This window comes from Magallana gigas, chromosome 2 (assembly GCF_963853765.1).
Source record: "Magallana gigas chromosome 2, xbMagGiga1.1, whole genome shotgun sequence".
NCBI classification, from domain to species: domain Eukaryota; kingdom Metazoa; phylum Mollusca; class Bivalvia; order Ostreida; family Ostreidae; genus Magallana; species Magallana gigas.
In genome coordinates this window covers 60,210,843-60,227,528 of record NC_088854.1, presented here as the reverse complement: position 1 = coordinate 60,227,528, position 16,686 = coordinate 60,210,843, and the positions used below count along the sequence as shown (strand labels likewise).

Sequence of the window (16,686 nt, the reverse complement as noted above, 5' to 3'; positions counted from 1 at the left end):
CAATGTCATAACATAACATATCTATGGGTATACAGTTTTATTTCTAAAAATATCAAAACATTGTTGAAAAGTACGGTAATACTTTAATAATGGTATAGCATTGTAATATTATTCAGAGGGTGTATTTCAGCTGTCTTGACAAATAGTTTGTAACAAAAAGATATGTTCCTTGTTGACTCCACCCAATTCTAGTAGAGGTGTGTAGATACTGCTTGGGGCAGGGAGACAATCTATTCCCCTCATACACAGGTAAATAAATAGGTAAAACTTGTAAATATGTATGCAACAGATAAACTTCCATAAAATACTGTGGCTTAATCAATATTCCTGAGCTTCAGTTTTCTTGGATTTTATAACACACGGAGATTTTAAGGATATGTTTCATAAACAATTCCTCTTCCAATAAAATCTGTCATATTTTGTTAAAAATTTGAATTAGACTTACAAAATCCTTAAAATTTGTCCTTAGAGAATAATGATGAATCCTTTGTACATGAACGTTTTAATATCTATTTTCATTAAAGAAATAATGAATGGGAAAAAATGAAAAGAAAATCAGCTAATATGCATCTGTATAAAAGAACAAATCTTGGAATAAACCTTTCATAGAACGGCGCTTTCAGCACTCAAGAAATGTCTAAAATTGCAAAATTGAAAAAAAACCCCATAAATAAATCCAGATCTGAACTGGCAAATTTTTCACCATATCAATCAAATAATTTGAAACATCTTAACAGTCCAACAATACAGATCTTGTTTTTTGCTGTTAAAAATTACATTGTGCATAGAGAAATATATCAAAATGGAAAACAGTTTATAAAAGGGAAAATATTAAAGGCATGAAGAAAAATATTGTAACTATACCTTAAGATACCAATACCGAAAATAATTGATGATAACTACTAGTATTGGGTTCACGTATAAAAAAAACTGGTTTGACCTGATGCTAATCCTAAAGTACTTTTAAGCCCCAGGAAACAAACGCAAAAAAATGCTTAATTCACTCTGCACCTTCTCATTACAAATACAAAATAATATTGCAAGGGACACAACTCTAGTTCCACTACAGTTAAAATCGTTCATTCCATGGACTCGCACACAGGTTCATGCTGCAATGAAAGACTCAAATTCTGTCGTAGGCAGGACTCAGATCTACTGTTTACTCTGGAGCACTTTTCGTAGAATTGCATTGACCACATCTAATGTCTCGTCTTCAAGAATTACAATATCGTATTTCTTCATGTATAACTCAAGGCTCTCCTCAACCTGTAATGTACAATGATTAAAACAACATTATTTCCACATACTAGTAATTGTGCAAAAGTAAAAGTATTTTCAAAGCTATTTATAAATGAATTTGTTTGAGGGGTCAACTTTCTGTACAGTCACACACATCCTTGGCAATCCATTGCATCCAATAATATTATTTTAATTTCAATGACTAACTTTATTGATGACAAAGTCTGAGTCAAACCCAAGATTATTGAGACTAAGCAAGCTCTCAAAATTAGATGCAAGACTACCAAGTGACCCTGAATTCCCAATAAGAACCATAGCTTTGTCGAGGAAGAAATATTAACATTTATACCAACAACAATCTGTATGTCTTTCAGCAATAGTTCATTTTGTCCTTCTTCATCACATGTCAACTTCAATATGCAGTAGATAGCAGTCTTATAATTAATTTTTGAATTGATAGAATTGTGAGATCGAGATGGAGATGACTTCACAATAACACTGCCTTTAAAATAAAACCACATATAAGAGCCACTTTAACGAGACCATGGAATTATGGTAATTGATATCAAATAGCAATTTGATGTTAGTCTGTCTACTTCATTGACATCCACTCATCATACCAGAAGTCCATGGTTTTACTAAAATAGTACTCAATAAGGGACTAAAACTTTGGATAGAATCTTCCATAATCTTTTTTCAACTTGTGTAATAAAAAAAAAACACAACTCATTAAATATAGTTTCATAACATAATAAATCATGGTACATGTAGATTGTATATAAAAGCTTTCCCTAGTGTTCACGATAGATCAACGTTTACAGGTAATCCATGGTATGACTGACCTTCACATTAAGGAATCCTATTTTTAGCTTGTTTTGGACACCTACAGCTCCATCGGCCATGTGTAGGTCTCCCAGGGAATCCCCCATCAGTATTACATTATTTCTATGCTCTAACTTCTGGAAATAATCAGAATCGTGAATGGCCCCCTCATTCTTGTTGTACACATGGATCATTTCATCCTGGAAACCTGTCATCTTTCCCTGAAATAAAACAGTTCTCAAATTACAAGACATAACTGGAAGAAAAAGTTCTATCATTCCATAATATCTATACTACTATATTAAATAATAGACTCGAATTTTTGGTCTTTAAAACCGATAAATCGGAAGAATACTGTCTTTTGCTTTATATATTTTAAACATCAATGGTACTTGAAGATTATCAATTTGTTTTTATTTTTTCTCAGTTAACCTTTGTTAACAAGATATCTGTGAGCCAATGCTCACTAGTGATACCCCCACTCTGATGTGAATATGCAAAATAAGCAAAATCAACATTTAACAGAAAGCTGGCATCCGATTGGTACAGAAATATATCCCACAATAAGGCATGCCTAAACAAATAGTTGTTAAAATTTCAAGCATCTGCGATAAATAGCTGCTGAAAAAATCTTTGAGGAAAATTTGTTTGAAAATTTTGGCTAAAATACATGTAAACAAAGTACTCATTAAACAGGAAGTTGACGTCCGATTGGTACAAAAATATATCCCACGATATGGCATGCCTTAACAAACACTGTGTAAAAATTTCAAGCATCTGCGAGAAATATATGAAATAGCTGCTAAGAAATCTTTGACGAAAATTTGTTTGAAAATTTTGGCTAAAAATAAACAAAGTCATTATTTAACAGGAAGTTGACGTCCGATTGGTACAAAAATATATCCTATGATATGATATGCCTTAACAAACACTGTGTAAAAATTTCAAGCATCTGCGATAAATAGTTGCTGAGATAAATGCGACAGAAAATTTTGTTACGGACAGACAGACAGACACACAAGGGTAAAACAGTATACCCTCTCTCCTTCGGAGCGGGGGTATAATTAATAATCAACAAAAATTCCTCAAAAAATCCTAGAAATCATCTGGATATTTTGGATTTTACAATCTTGCGCTAACGGGATCTTTAGTTTATGTTTCCACAATATCATATTTGCATGAATAAGCTCAGAGATGATAATACTAATACCGGTAAATTTTCATGGGAAATTGGCTATATATTCTGTTCATAAATATTATTGATTTCTTATGAGAGAAAGTATAAAATAACAAATATACATTTCAACTAAGTACATGTACTTACTTTTGTTACCATGATGACAAAAAATATTGATTACATGCAAAAAAATCACATGATATTTCTTAGGAGAGTGAAGATAGAATATGTTTTATTGTAAAAATGAATTATGTCCTTCGGACCCAGTTTTACGATAGAATGCGTTCCGTGTATTGTCTCAGTAGCAAAGAAAATACGTGTACGTTGGTGAATAAGTGTTGAATTCTTCCATTATATGGATTAAATTTTTTAGATGAAAGGTATTTACAGTCTAAAAAAGATTTATTATGATGAATTTGACTGGTTTTTTCAAGGCAACTTCATTAATTATCTCCAAAATTGTTCTGGAGCGATTTTGCAATTTTCTGCTACATTACGGGTATATGGGAGGCATTCTAACTGGTGAGAGCCTTTTCTGAGACACAGTTAGATTTTTCAAACTAAGGAAACTGTAGTGAAATTAATAGCATTGTTGTAGGCTTATAGATTTATGTAAATGTCAATAATACGGTGTGTCCATGTACCTATTTCGTAAATGTCCGATATGCAATGTCAACCCATGCACGCAAGGGTCAAAGTCTAGTCTTCTTTATTAGAACAATAAGATTGTCTTCTATCCAAGGTATTTTATGCTGCATGTGAAATGAGATTGGCTTGATGACAAACCTGATCATCATACTCCAGATAGTTCGACACGACCTTCATGTTGTCATGGAGAGTAGCTTGGTGTTTGATGACCTCAATGATGACATCACCAATGCCCGCGGAGAAAATCAGGAGGGGGATGTCAGTTGCCTGTAACTGGTCAAAAAACCAAGTACAACCGTCCCTGTTGACCACAACACAGAACAATGGTGTTAATACAGCAGATATTAGTATAAATCATACAAAACTTTTACTGATATTTACTTATATAAACCAGTAGTATCATTAGTCATTAATCATTTTATTACACTGCTAGTTAAGCTCCTGGCCGATCTAATTCTTCTGTGAGATAGTTCAATTATGATTGTAAAGCTCAACTTAACTGAATGAGATAATTTACTTCATATTACATATCGTATGATCTGCATGTTTTCACAGTGTACTGTAAGTCTTTTTAATTCCATTATTCCACGATGTTAGAAGATCACTATTTCTCAAAAGGTACTCTTAAAAAGTACCATTCACAATGGTTTTTACTTTTAATTTCACACTGCAATATCTTTGTTCCTATATGGATACAGCACATTTTTGGAAACTAATGATAATATTCAGGAAGTGCGTAAAAATGATAAATTGTGAATACAGTAAAGTCAAAATCTTTGTGATTATTTGCCAATCTACGGTATGCGACTCAAATCAAAGTATGTGGTACAAAATAATATATTATCTGTGCAATCACAATTTATGAATTAAAGTTAGACCAACTATTTTGCTGTTTATCAACACTGTAAATTATCTAAACCCAGTTTATACACCAGCATGTAAACAGGCAGCTAAGAACTTTCATATTAATCACCTTAGTCTGGCTGTGGAGTTTTCCACCATTATTCTTACATCGTCTTTAGTTATATGGCACTTTGATAGAAGGTCATGAGCCTTAGTCCACCTGTGGATAATAAGTTAATAAGTATGGCAATGAATACCAAATCATGAGAGAGAGAGAGAGAGAGAGAGAGAGAGAGAGAGAGAGAGAGAGAGAGCAAGAGAGAGAGAGCAAGAGAGAGAGAGCCTTAGTCCACCTGTGGATAGTAAGCATGGCAATGAATACTAAATCATGAGAGAAAGAGAGAGATAGAGAGAGCCTTGGTCCACTTGTGCAATAAAATACCAAAGAGAGAGAGAGAAAGAGAGAGAGAGAGAGAGAGAGGGTGGGGGAGGAAATTTTAAGACAACTTACCATTCCACCATTACAGGAATTTTCTCTTCTATGGTAAGTTTAGGATTCATTTCAATAGGAAAATAATGATCTCGAAGTGCCCTGGCCTGAGATTTAAAACATTAAATCATTGTAAGATTTTCAGTGTACCGGTAGTTAGTTTTTTTTATAATTGACAGTTTAACACATACATGTATTATTCATTCAAAACTATCAACAACAAAATTACTTGAATCAATTAATGTTTGTTTTGGGAATACACTCACTTACCTCATCTTTGTAGAATTCAGGCAGAACATGGCCCTCTTCTAAAACATCTAAAACAAGAGACAAATTATTACTGGAGATTAGATTCTTAAATAAATACACTAATGTATAACAAAATCTAAAAATTTAACTTGTTTCAAATATTTCTAATTCACTTCTCAATGTAAACAAAATTTTCAAGGATGATTTGAAATTAAGAAAAAATTAATTTACAGTGTGTAATCTAACATTTCTTATCATGACAAAAACTAGTTTATCAATAGTTAATCAAATAAGTTCCTTCTACAACATCATCAATCCTTTTGAGGGAGTTAATTAAAAATGACTCTGTGTTAGGAAAGGCTTGGGGTGGGTGGATAATATAGAAATATTAGGATAATGAGGAGCATGAATAATAACACCTCCACACCAGTCGAGGACATGCAAAGTTAATAGGATGGCTAGTCAACAGCTTTGACAAAAACATGATAAATAAAATCTTGGTGATGATGAGTACAGTTACCGGTTATCTTAAAATTGTATAGAATCAATAGAATCTGAATCAGAAAAGAAATGGTACTTAAGTATACCAAGTACCTGTATCTCAGTAATACAAGTATTGGGAAGTGAAAGTATATGAACACTGTGAAAATTCCTACTCAAGAGTCATGAAAGATATTTATATTTATTAGTTTCATTTTTTTATATGATTTTAATATTACATGTGTTTTTAACTTCACAATTTTTAAAATAATCATCATTGTCATAAATAATTCCAACTAGTCTTGTCTACAGAAATCTTCAGGAGGAGCCATATCCAACTGCTCCACTAAAGAGTAAAATCAACTAGGAAACAAAATTCAAATCAAGGGATTTTTAACACTCAATAAACTGTAGAATGTACATCCACTCAATCACAGTCAGACCAGATTTTACACATTGCCTCGGTCAGGGGACACCTGAAGGGTACAGTGCATGCCCGATCAGGGGACACCTGAGAGGTTCAGCGCGTGCCCCCGTCAGTGAAGATCTGAAGGGTACAGCGTGTGCATAAATCACATCACCCTGTGACAGCTACAGTAACACGTACTATGACACGTGGAGCAGATTTGGCCTCGATGTGTGTATTTGGATAGAGTTCTATCAAAGTCAGCAACCACCTGCAAGTAAGAGAAACAGATTGACTTAACATATACAACACCAGGTCTATCCATGTCTATCCATGTCTAAGTACCCCATGTCTAAGGGCAGTGTTATAATACTCTGTGGTACAACACATATACATGTACATGTACATACATGTACTGCTTAGCAAAAAAAAAAACATTAAAGAATATTGTGATCAAAAATTGATAAAACGTACCGGGTATATTCTTTTTTCATTACATTTAGATTCTGGATTGTTCTCTCAAACAGAAATCTAGAAACTGATAATCATGTGGTAATTGTACGCACAACCCGTACTGAGGGAGAATTTGAAGTATCAATATCAGTAGCTGTCAGCACTGCTGTACTGCTATCCTACTCTTGTTCTCTACTAGTATATACGTGTATCACACAGTTATAACACTGCCAGTGGATTAACTGCATTATGTACAGGGGTTGTACAGCCATGTCTGGCCACAGCCTGATGTCTCAAACACACGAAACCTTTCTTGGACAATATTGACATTATCCACAATATTTTAGCAATTAAAATTTAATTTTACAGCTGATAAAGTTTGTTTGTGGTGTGAAACATCAGACATTTGCTAGCTAGATTAGAGACTGTTGGTGGTGCAGGGGGAGTTAATCCATACTTACTATGAGTCCCAGCACAGCGAGTGCCATTTGCTTTGAATTTGGTCAATGTGAAATCAAAATCAGCTGTGACCTGATACAAAAAATTAACAAGGCATCACAATAACAGGACTACACAGGCTAGCAGTGTCCCAAACCATACACCAGTCCAATAAATCATTGAAACATCCAATGAAATTTAATGAACTAGACAATTTTACCCAAAACATTATCTTTATATTGAAATATTGAAATACTGAATGATCTGCTCAGACTTTCATTTCATTTTATTTCATTCAGGTAAATATATCTAAGAATATGCCATGATTACACAAACATGACTACACATACGAGTCTGCGCACTAAGACTACAGATCATCAGTCTCTCTGATTAAATCACTATGACTACAGATCATCAGTCTCTCTGATTAAATCACTAAGACTACAGATCATCAGTCTCTCTGATTAAATCACTAAGACTACAGATCATCAGTCTCTCTGATTAAATCACTAAGACTACAGATCATCAGTCTCTCTGATAAAATCATTTGTCACATATTGGGACCTTAGAAAATTTCCAATTTTTTCAGTCTAATAAATCCAATTCATGATACTATGTACATGCAATGAATGCTTATGTACACGCAATGAATGCTTATTTGTGGATGTCGTCGGTCCTATGACACACCAAGAGGTGCAGACAAAATGAATACCGCACGTTACCACGGTATGATAATTTGTCTGCACCGCTTGGTGTGTTACAGGACCAACGACATCCACAAATTAGTACTGCAGGTATTCAATGCTTATATTTATGTCTATTGTATGAAATATATATGTGTATCGTCGCTGTAAAGCCATTATATACGCACCCAGGCAGGGATAGGAACATACATGCAACAGCCATATCAACATGTTATTTAGTGACTAAAATATAGAGCTAGAAACTTTTTAGAGAAAAATATTTTTTTATTAAGGAGTAAATATAATTTAATTATTATTTTTCAAAAGTACTTATCAAATGAGTTATCTAAGATTGAAAGTTTCATTTAATCATACAAAAATAAACTCAAAACACGTGAAGATGTTTATATTAGTGCTTATGGCGCATGAATTAGCAAAGTGTATTCATAGAAAATTGAACGAAATTGAACGCAGGTTCATAAGGGGAAATATACACTGAATATAAATATACTAGTATGAGGGAGAAGGTGTAATACTTCTGATACATGGGTCACTATAAAATGAAAATAGCCATTAGATACTCTCTTTTCATCTTTACTTTCTTTCTTTTTTTTAATTGATTATGAAACATTTCTCAGTTTTACCATCCAAAATTAAGTCATTTTCTCCTTCTAAAAGGACCCAGACCCTGTACCAAAAATTTCAGTGCATGACAACCCTGCGTGACCAATCACATGTTGATGATACGTACAGTACCGATCAGACCCAACCTAACACCAGAGTAAACCCCAACTAAACCCATGGTTTACTTTCTGGGTTTACTTTTTGAAAATTTGGGTCCACTCGGGGTTTACTTTGCTTTTGGAGTCAACTATACGCACTGAAGTGTGAAGCAGACCTGTATTTTATCTTAACATCTTACTGCCTGTGATTCCTGCCCCTTGTGTATTCCGAATACACATGTAGCGTCTGCTTTCAGGGTTATACTTCTGATCGGGGTTTACTCTCTTTGTCCACTCTGGGTTTACTCTGGGTCCACTCTAGTAAACCCAGAAAGTAAACCCGGGGTTTAGTTTGGGTTTACTTTCTGTAAGGTTGGGTCTGATCGGTACTGTACATGTACAATTGTACATATCTTCAAAAGTTATAACTTGCTTAACAAACTAATTTCCAGTTTTGAAAGTAATCAAAGCAGTGTAAGAGTTACCTGTAGTTTGTTTTGCCCATCTCTGATCATGTTTTGTATCACTTCCGTGACATGTTCTGGATTTGCTATCCGCACATTTTGTAAGCTTAACTCAGGTATCTGAAATCAAATTCATACATCCCATAATGCATCATAATTATCAAGAAATTTAATTTATTGATTTTTACTTATTTCCTTTAACATGTTTAATCCAGTGAGAACATATGTCAATTTAATGCATACTGCCTGCTAATGCAAACTTAAATCAATGTTTGCATGATTTCCCTTCAAGGTCACATTTACATCTAACCCTACATAATATTGCATAATGCTTATCAACAAACAAGAGATAATCCCTTTTCTGTGGGTTACTTACATGTACATCATATAATTACCATCTGCTCTAATAGATATCAATGGTTTTCATTAAACATTAGCTATCAAATCATCTGCTTATAATCAATGGTTGGGCAGATGACCCAATGCTTTAGAATGTAATAGTCTATGCATGGCCCTTTCATTTATTGCCTTTTATATGCAGACAATATATCACTTGTCACGCTTGTATTTAAGTTTAATCAGGGACGTATATACTAACGTCCCTGGTTTAATTTGCAAACTCAGTGCTGAGTCAGTAAGTTAGCAAAACATCCTTGTTAATTATTACATCTACATTCATGTATAGACCAGCGCATTGGTCTGAGTTTCAAAAAAGAGAACAGACATTATCAATATCCGGGAAATAAAAGTGAAAACGAAAGAATAAACTTAGACATACAATTTAAAAGGGATTACGGTTTTCTATTTGCGTTTTGAAAATTCCATCTACAATCAGGTTTACTACAAAATATGAGCTGTTTTATCTTGCAAATGTTTTACAAACAATGTTAATTTCGATTTTCAGATAATGCAGCATATTGATAATCGGCATCTCGTATTTCCCAATTTTCGAAATTTTAAGCCAACATTTCACCCCTAAATATAATAAAAAACCGATAAATACCATAAAAATCACTAACTATCTGAATAGAAGTTCTTACATCGTTCATTTTCAGATTTTTCTCTTTCCGTCCTCCAATCTAACCGAGCCAAATCGCTTAGCTGGTATCCAATATCAATAACACGGGAACTAGTTTTTAAGACACAATTTGGTTCTCAATACAAAAGAGCCAAGTATTCAAGGGCGGTAATTTGAAGAAAAAAATCCGACTGCCTGTTAATCGACTGTGAACTATGTAAACTTTAGTTCAAGATTAGTTAACTATAGTTTCATTAGTTAAGTATAGTTAAGATTTGTTGATCGTGTTGTTGGTCCCTCTCCCCCACTTTTGTTCGCAACAACAATTTTTTTTATTTTTTAATATTTTACATATTAAAATTAAATTATCATGCAGCTCCCTTACCTTTTTGGGGAGTATCAAAATAATTTTTTTTTTGGTATTTTATGCTTGAACGTTTGCCATGTGACTTTTAGGATGTCCGAAAGCTTATCAAATGTTTAACTTTAAGGTTGCTGAACAATACAGTTGGTGCAGCATTCTTCGTGTTATTTTGGATTAAAAAAAAGAGTAAATATGGAGAAAAAAAAAACCAAGTAGGTCTTATATATAACAGAACGGAAAAATCGCCCATTTTCAGGTCAAAATGTAGAGAACTTATTGCTTATTACAATCATGACAGTAGTTTGACTGCTTGATGTTCAGTGGTTACTAGTAAGGAAGAAGATTTAAAAAAAAAATGCATTAATTTTGATGGTTTTAGCCCTACCCCTCAGGCCCCAGGGGACAGGGCCATTGAATTTCACAAATTTAACTCCCCTTCACCTCAGGTAACTCAGGTGACCCAAAAAGCAATAGATATGAGGTTCTCCATGTTCTTTTGTATGCAATTGCAAATTATGCATTTAAGAAGAGAACAATATCTTTTCAATCACTAAAATCAGCTGTAGAACTGCGCAGCTGCAGACTTATTTTGGTAGAGACAAGCCAGTTCAAGAAATGTTTATACATTTTTTTTCCCTCAAATGTACAAGATGGCCGCATACATCCCTCTTTCGACCAATCGATAAACGGGTCATGCAGATTTTAGTCTTATCTATCAGTTTCTATAGAGCTATAAATTATCATCTATTTCCGCAAAAATATATGGCGGGAATCCTACTTAGTGGGTGTCAATATTTAAACAATAAAATGCTTTCTTTGGTGATTCATTCGGGATATGAAGGTAGCGACATTGCAGAAAAAATAGATAACCCGCGTTAGCGGGTTATGTAAATTTTTTCTGCATTAATCGCTACCTTCATAACCCGAATGAATCATCAAAGAAAGCATTTTATTGTTTATATTAACATCTTTCTTTTAGCTAATTGATAAATTGATTATGAAAAGTATGTAAAATTCACTAAATTACTGTCAATGTACGTAAGTACGTTAGCTAAAAGAAACAGCCATATCGCCTCCTGTGAGACTTTGAGTCTGACATCGTCATAATTATTTCGTGCAGTCCGTGATTTTTTCTAGGTCGCTGTAGGTTTGGACCAATCGATAAACAGGGCGTGTCTATATCTGTCCTGTCAGTTTCTTATCAGTTTCATCAGCTGTAGATTTCGACCAATCGATAAACGGGTCGTGTAGATTTCAGTCTGGCTGTTTCTATAGATCTATGAATTAACTATAGGTTTCTGTAAGAAATAGAGGGAATAATACTTTGTAGATGTAAATATAGACCCTTGCATCACTGGTACCTAGCTTGGACTCTTCATAACAAGTCCGATCGTTTAATACGAAGCTACGATTTTGGGGGTTAGAAAACCTGTTCTTACTTACTAATGTTTGTTTAAGTCTAAGTTCAAAGCGCAAAAAATTTGCCCTGGACCATAATCGAACTTGACTTGTATTTCTTGGGTAAAATACCTTTAGTAGCAATTTCAAAATTATACATGCACATGTATATACAGTTCAAAATTTAATGAAGGGGGACTAAAAATTTCTTTTTTTCCCCCTGAGTTTAAGAAGAATGACAGTAAAAAATCATCGAATCTTGACCTAATTCGAACTTAAACTGTATTATGTGGAAAAACATTTAATTGTTAATATTTTAAGAATTTTAAGATGGGAACCACTGGAGCACCGGAGAGCCAGGAACCGCACCATCATGCTCTACAAAATACTACACCACATTGTAGAGGTCCCGGTTCTCCACCTACTGCATACCAACACCAGCAGAATACATGGTTCCACCACCACCAACATCCGGCAGATCAGCACCAGGATAGATATCTACAAGTATTCCTTTCTTCCAGCAACGATTGTGGCAGGGAACAACATCCCAGCCACAATCAGGAATTCTCCATCTGTGGACACCTTTAGACACGCCATCAACACCATTAGCGTGTCTACTATCCTGCACCATTAGACAGCTCGCTTTTAACTTTTACCTTTTATCTGTGTAAATAAGTTGTTTTAATCTGCTGACAATGGAATCTCAAGCACTGGAGTCACGACACTCAAAGCTGAGTTTACAGCATAACGGGAAGAAGAAGAACATTCACTATGTAAATGTAAAAAAAAAATGAATTAAATAGGGTGTCCGCCCTTCCCCCATCCCTTATCAACCTTATATATACATTTAAAAAAAAATGTTATCTTTGGTGATTCATGCGGGATATGAAGGTGGCGACATCGCAGAAAAAATACATAACACTCGTTAGCGGGTTTTGTTATTTTTACGCAATGATCGCTACCTTTATGACCGGCATGAATCATCAAAGAAAGCATTTTATTGTTTCTATTTACATCTCCCTTTTATATGGAACGCCAAATTAACATATATTCAAATATTTGTACCTATCTTCAAATAATTGTACCTATCTTCAATTAATTGTACCTATCTTCAAATCATTTGAAGATGGGTACAATTGAATTAAAGATAGGTACAATTATTTGAAGATAGGTACAATTGAATTGAAGATAGGTGTAAATCATTATACATATCTCTAAATAATTATACCTAGGTACAAATGAATTATACCTAGGTACAAATGAATTATACCTATCTTCAATTCAATTAAAGATAGGTTCAATTGAATTATATATGGGTATAGTCCACTAATGCATTTTCCATAGGCGGTAATGTTAACGTTAGGGTTCATAGCTCCGGCCCTAATTTTCGTTCAGCAACGAGGGACCTCTTGAATGAAAGCTCATCAAATTGTCTCTTTCCTGTTAAAATTTCGTGGTTTGAAGTCAGATTCGTTTTCCGGCAAAATGCGTCTGTATTGAAAAACTCTGAAAATGAAAGTAAAAGTAGGGAATTTCTCAGTTTTGGGAAGGGTGTACATCAAACAATTTCAATTCTTTTCCTCAAATGATAATTCAATTTTGACACTTGTTTTTAAAATTGCAAATCCTCTTTTCAATGCAAATGTCCCAATAAATGTATATACACTCTGCAAGTATAGGGACTATTTTGCTTAAAGGCACTACGTTGTCCTACCGATTCTAAAAATAGTTAGAGGGATATACCCACCTATCTCTAATTCATTTGAAGATAGGTACAATTGATTTGAAGATAGGTTCAATTCAGACATATATACAACGGATTTGAAGATAGGTACAATTCAATTATACCTAGGTTCAATTCGTTTTGTGTATTGTTGAAAATAATGAACGCTCCCTTGAAGACATTTCAACATGGAGGAAAACGAGGGAAGCACCAACAACGAAGATGAAAGAAGAAATATATATGTGTGTGTGTGCAATATATTTGCAAAAGGCATCATTTACTTATTAAAATATACATGTATATCAATAAGTAAGCCAAAAACATGTATACCCGAATACCCCAAAAGTGACGGAGTTAGGGTAGTGACGTAGTTAGGGTCAGTATATACCTAAATAAAAAAACTGGCTTTATTTTTTTCCATAATTTTATCAAAGAATGTATACTGATAAATTTTCGCGCCAGTTGTGACGTAACGGAAATGGCGTACTATACAGGGAGTATTCATTATTGCCAATATTTTAGTAATTGAAGATAGGTTCAATTCAATTGTACCTATCTTTAATTCAATTGTACCTATCTTCAATTCATTGCATTTGTACCTATCTTCAAATGAATTAAAGATAGGTATAATTGAATTGTACCTATCTCTAATTCAATTTGAAGATAGGTATATACAATTGAATTGAAGATAGGTACAATTGAATTGAAGATAGGTACAATTATTTGAAAATAGGTACATATATTTGAATATATGTTAATTTGGCGTTCCATACTTTTAACAAATGAATAAAAAAAGAAACAGCCAACTCGACTCCTACGCGTATGGGATTCTGAGTCTGAAATCATCATGATTATCTCGTGCAGTCCGTGATTTTCCTTAAGTAGCTGTACATGTAGGTTTCAACCAATCAATAAACGGATTGATTTCTATAGAGCTATGAAAGAACTATTAATTTCCGTAAGAAATAGTCTAGAGGAAATCATACTTGGTAGATGTAAATATATATGTATACTGTACACATCTCTTTAAAAGTTGGAGTGCGGAAACTGAATTTTTTAGTTCTGACAAGAATAACTGTCATAGATCATTCATTTGGATTTGGCCCAAATTCGAACTTGGCTTGTGTATTACTATGAAAAATCTTGAGTAAATTTGTGCAACTGATGCGAAGATATAGAACAGAAATTTAATGATGACGGGACAATGTAATATATGTCCTGGTCATTTGATACCTTTTTTGTTCAACGTCTTATTTAGCTGCATTCTTCTATACTCTGTCCCGAGTTTTTGCTTCCACCACTTTTTGCTTGATATTTCAATAATAGTAATTACCTTTGTGCTCAAACTACATTCATCCAATGTCCAGATTTTCTGTTCTGAAACGCCCCCTCTACCGCTTCAGGTTTCAATACACATCCAAAAATTGAAAGTCTACGGAGATTTTGCATTGCATCAGCCATTATTAAGCCTGGATGATAATGTTAAAAAATTGTGCGATGTTTTCCGAATGGAGAAAAGATGTAAACATTTCCCATTATAAATATCTGTAAGAAAATTGTTTTCGTTCCTGTAAAATTTTATGAATGAAAAGGGATAATTGTTCAATGAAGATATCTTGGATATATTCCCTTTCATCGATTTCAATTGTATTTCTTTCACAGGTATGTGTATTTTTATTAAAAATCATCAAAAATTGATGGAAGCAATAACTTAGGACAGACTATAGTACTGTTTTACCAAGTTTGCCCTGATACCTACAGGTACAATGCATTCTTTACTTTGTCATCTCAAAAACAGCTGGACAATAGGAATGATCGCGCGAAGTTGCTGTGGTTTCGTTCTACTGTATATATATAGTACCGCCTGCCCTAGGGAACTCTTATACTAATCTGTTCAACGACCACCATCCTTCGTATTAGAGTCTACAAGAGGGGGTAAAGGACCGCTCTCTCAGTCAAAACAAGGTTAGGACATACAAACCGTCTGACTGGCAGCCCAAAGGAAGGCTTCACATATGGTAACATGTACACACCACTATTTGGTTCAATGAAGTATGTCCATACAGCAAGCTGCCAGTGAGACTCAAAACCAGGCTCTTTTCATCAGTTTGCATAGTTCTTCTTCAGTCTTCACCTATCTATTCAATTGTCTTATTTTATTTTTAAATTTAGAACTCCCATGCAGGAAAGTTCTCATTGACATCTTGCTGCAGGAACATACTCTCACAGTGAAAACAAAATTCCACATCCCTAACAAGATACATCATTTGAATATATAGTGGTGACAGTGGATTTCAGATACAAAATTTGACTAGCTCACACATACAACCTCGACCAGTCAAGTTACATTCGCGTAAGCACTTTATCAACAGTGATCCAGTGTCGGACCCAGCTCACCAGGACCGCTCTCTCGTCATCAACTTACCAGACGTTTCTTCATAAACAATGGTTTCCTTGCTAACGAACGTATCTTATATTGATAAAATCCTACCAAGATGGACCTGTACATTTTGTTTTACTTACTATGTGTTACGTCATAAAGGCCATTGTGCATGACGTCGACATATTTGGTAATGTCTGACATGCATCTATTCTGAACTTGGCAAGTACCGTAAACAAGTGACCCATGTTAGATCACAATTTCACGACACAGGTAATAGTCTTTACGTCCGTTTTCTATAGTGAACATTGTGAGTAGACATGCAATGTTCGAATGATTCCTTTATAGCCTTATCATACCATAGGCTTCCTCAGTGATATGCCCCCCCCCCCCCCCCCCCCCAATACTCGTTGCATTACACCATATCCTCAGCATCTTGCTTTACTGCAATACCCAAAACGATTAAGATGAAGTTCTGTTGATCTACTGGATAATTCAAGTTAAAAGATCATTGCAAGATCACAGCCACAGGCCTGCAGTCAGCAAACGCACTAAAATGAACGGATACTGATCAAGCTAGGCAAGCAGTATCTTGTTTACGTATTGACGGATTCTGATACAAATTTGGACAATATTCAAAACAATCTGCAATAACTTGAAAACAGCAACAAACTTCAGAAGAAATTTCT

General features: G+C 34.3%; 1 protein-coding gene across 4 annotated transcripts; it reads right to left on the bottom strand.

Annotated features, from left to right (window-relative positions):
* Positions 1-22: 22 nt before the first annotated feature.
* LOC105330038 (7-methylguanosine phosphate-specific 5'-nucleotidase A) lies at positions 23-16,135 on the bottom strand. Of its 4 annotated transcripts, none has more exons than XM_066077583.1 (9): positions 16,043-16,135; positions 9,136-9,234; positions 7,269-7,338; positions 5,490-5,536; positions 5,241-5,326; positions 4,860-4,949; positions 4,025-4,187; positions 2,082-2,282; positions 23-1,266 (listed from the first exon to the last, which is right to left on the bottom strand). In XM_066077583.1, exons 1-9 carry the CDS (start codon positions 16,124-16,126, stop codon positions 1,153-1,155), a joined length of 954 nt encoding a protein of 317 aa, XP_065933655.1. In that variant the 5' UTR covers positions 16,127-16,135; the 3' UTR covers positions 23-1,152. The 4 variants fall into 4 exon arrangements, with proteins under 4 accessions (XP_065933655.1, XP_065933654.1, XP_065933656.1 ...); XM_066077582.1 differs by lacking the exon at positions 7,269-7,338 and adding an exon at positions 6,556-6,625 and having other exon boundaries at positions 16,043-16,128; XM_066077584.1 differs by lacking the exon at positions 16,043-16,135 and adding an exon at positions 10,155-10,305.
* Between the last annotated feature and the right edge of the window lie 551 nt (positions 16,136-16,686).

Coding starts and splice junctions, on each gene's coding strand:
- LOC105330038 (XM_066077583.1), bottom strand. CDS start 16,126: ATGTACAGGTCCATCTTGGTAGGATTTTATCAATATAAGATACGTTCG. Junction 4,950..5,240: donor ATTCCTGTAATGGTGGAATG/GTAAGTTGTCTT, acceptor TATTATCCACAG/GTGGACTAAGGCTCATGACC. Junction 4,188..4,859: donor AACTCCACAGCCAGACTAAG/GTGATTAATATG, acceptor TGTGGTCAACAG/GGACGGTTGTACTTGGTTTT.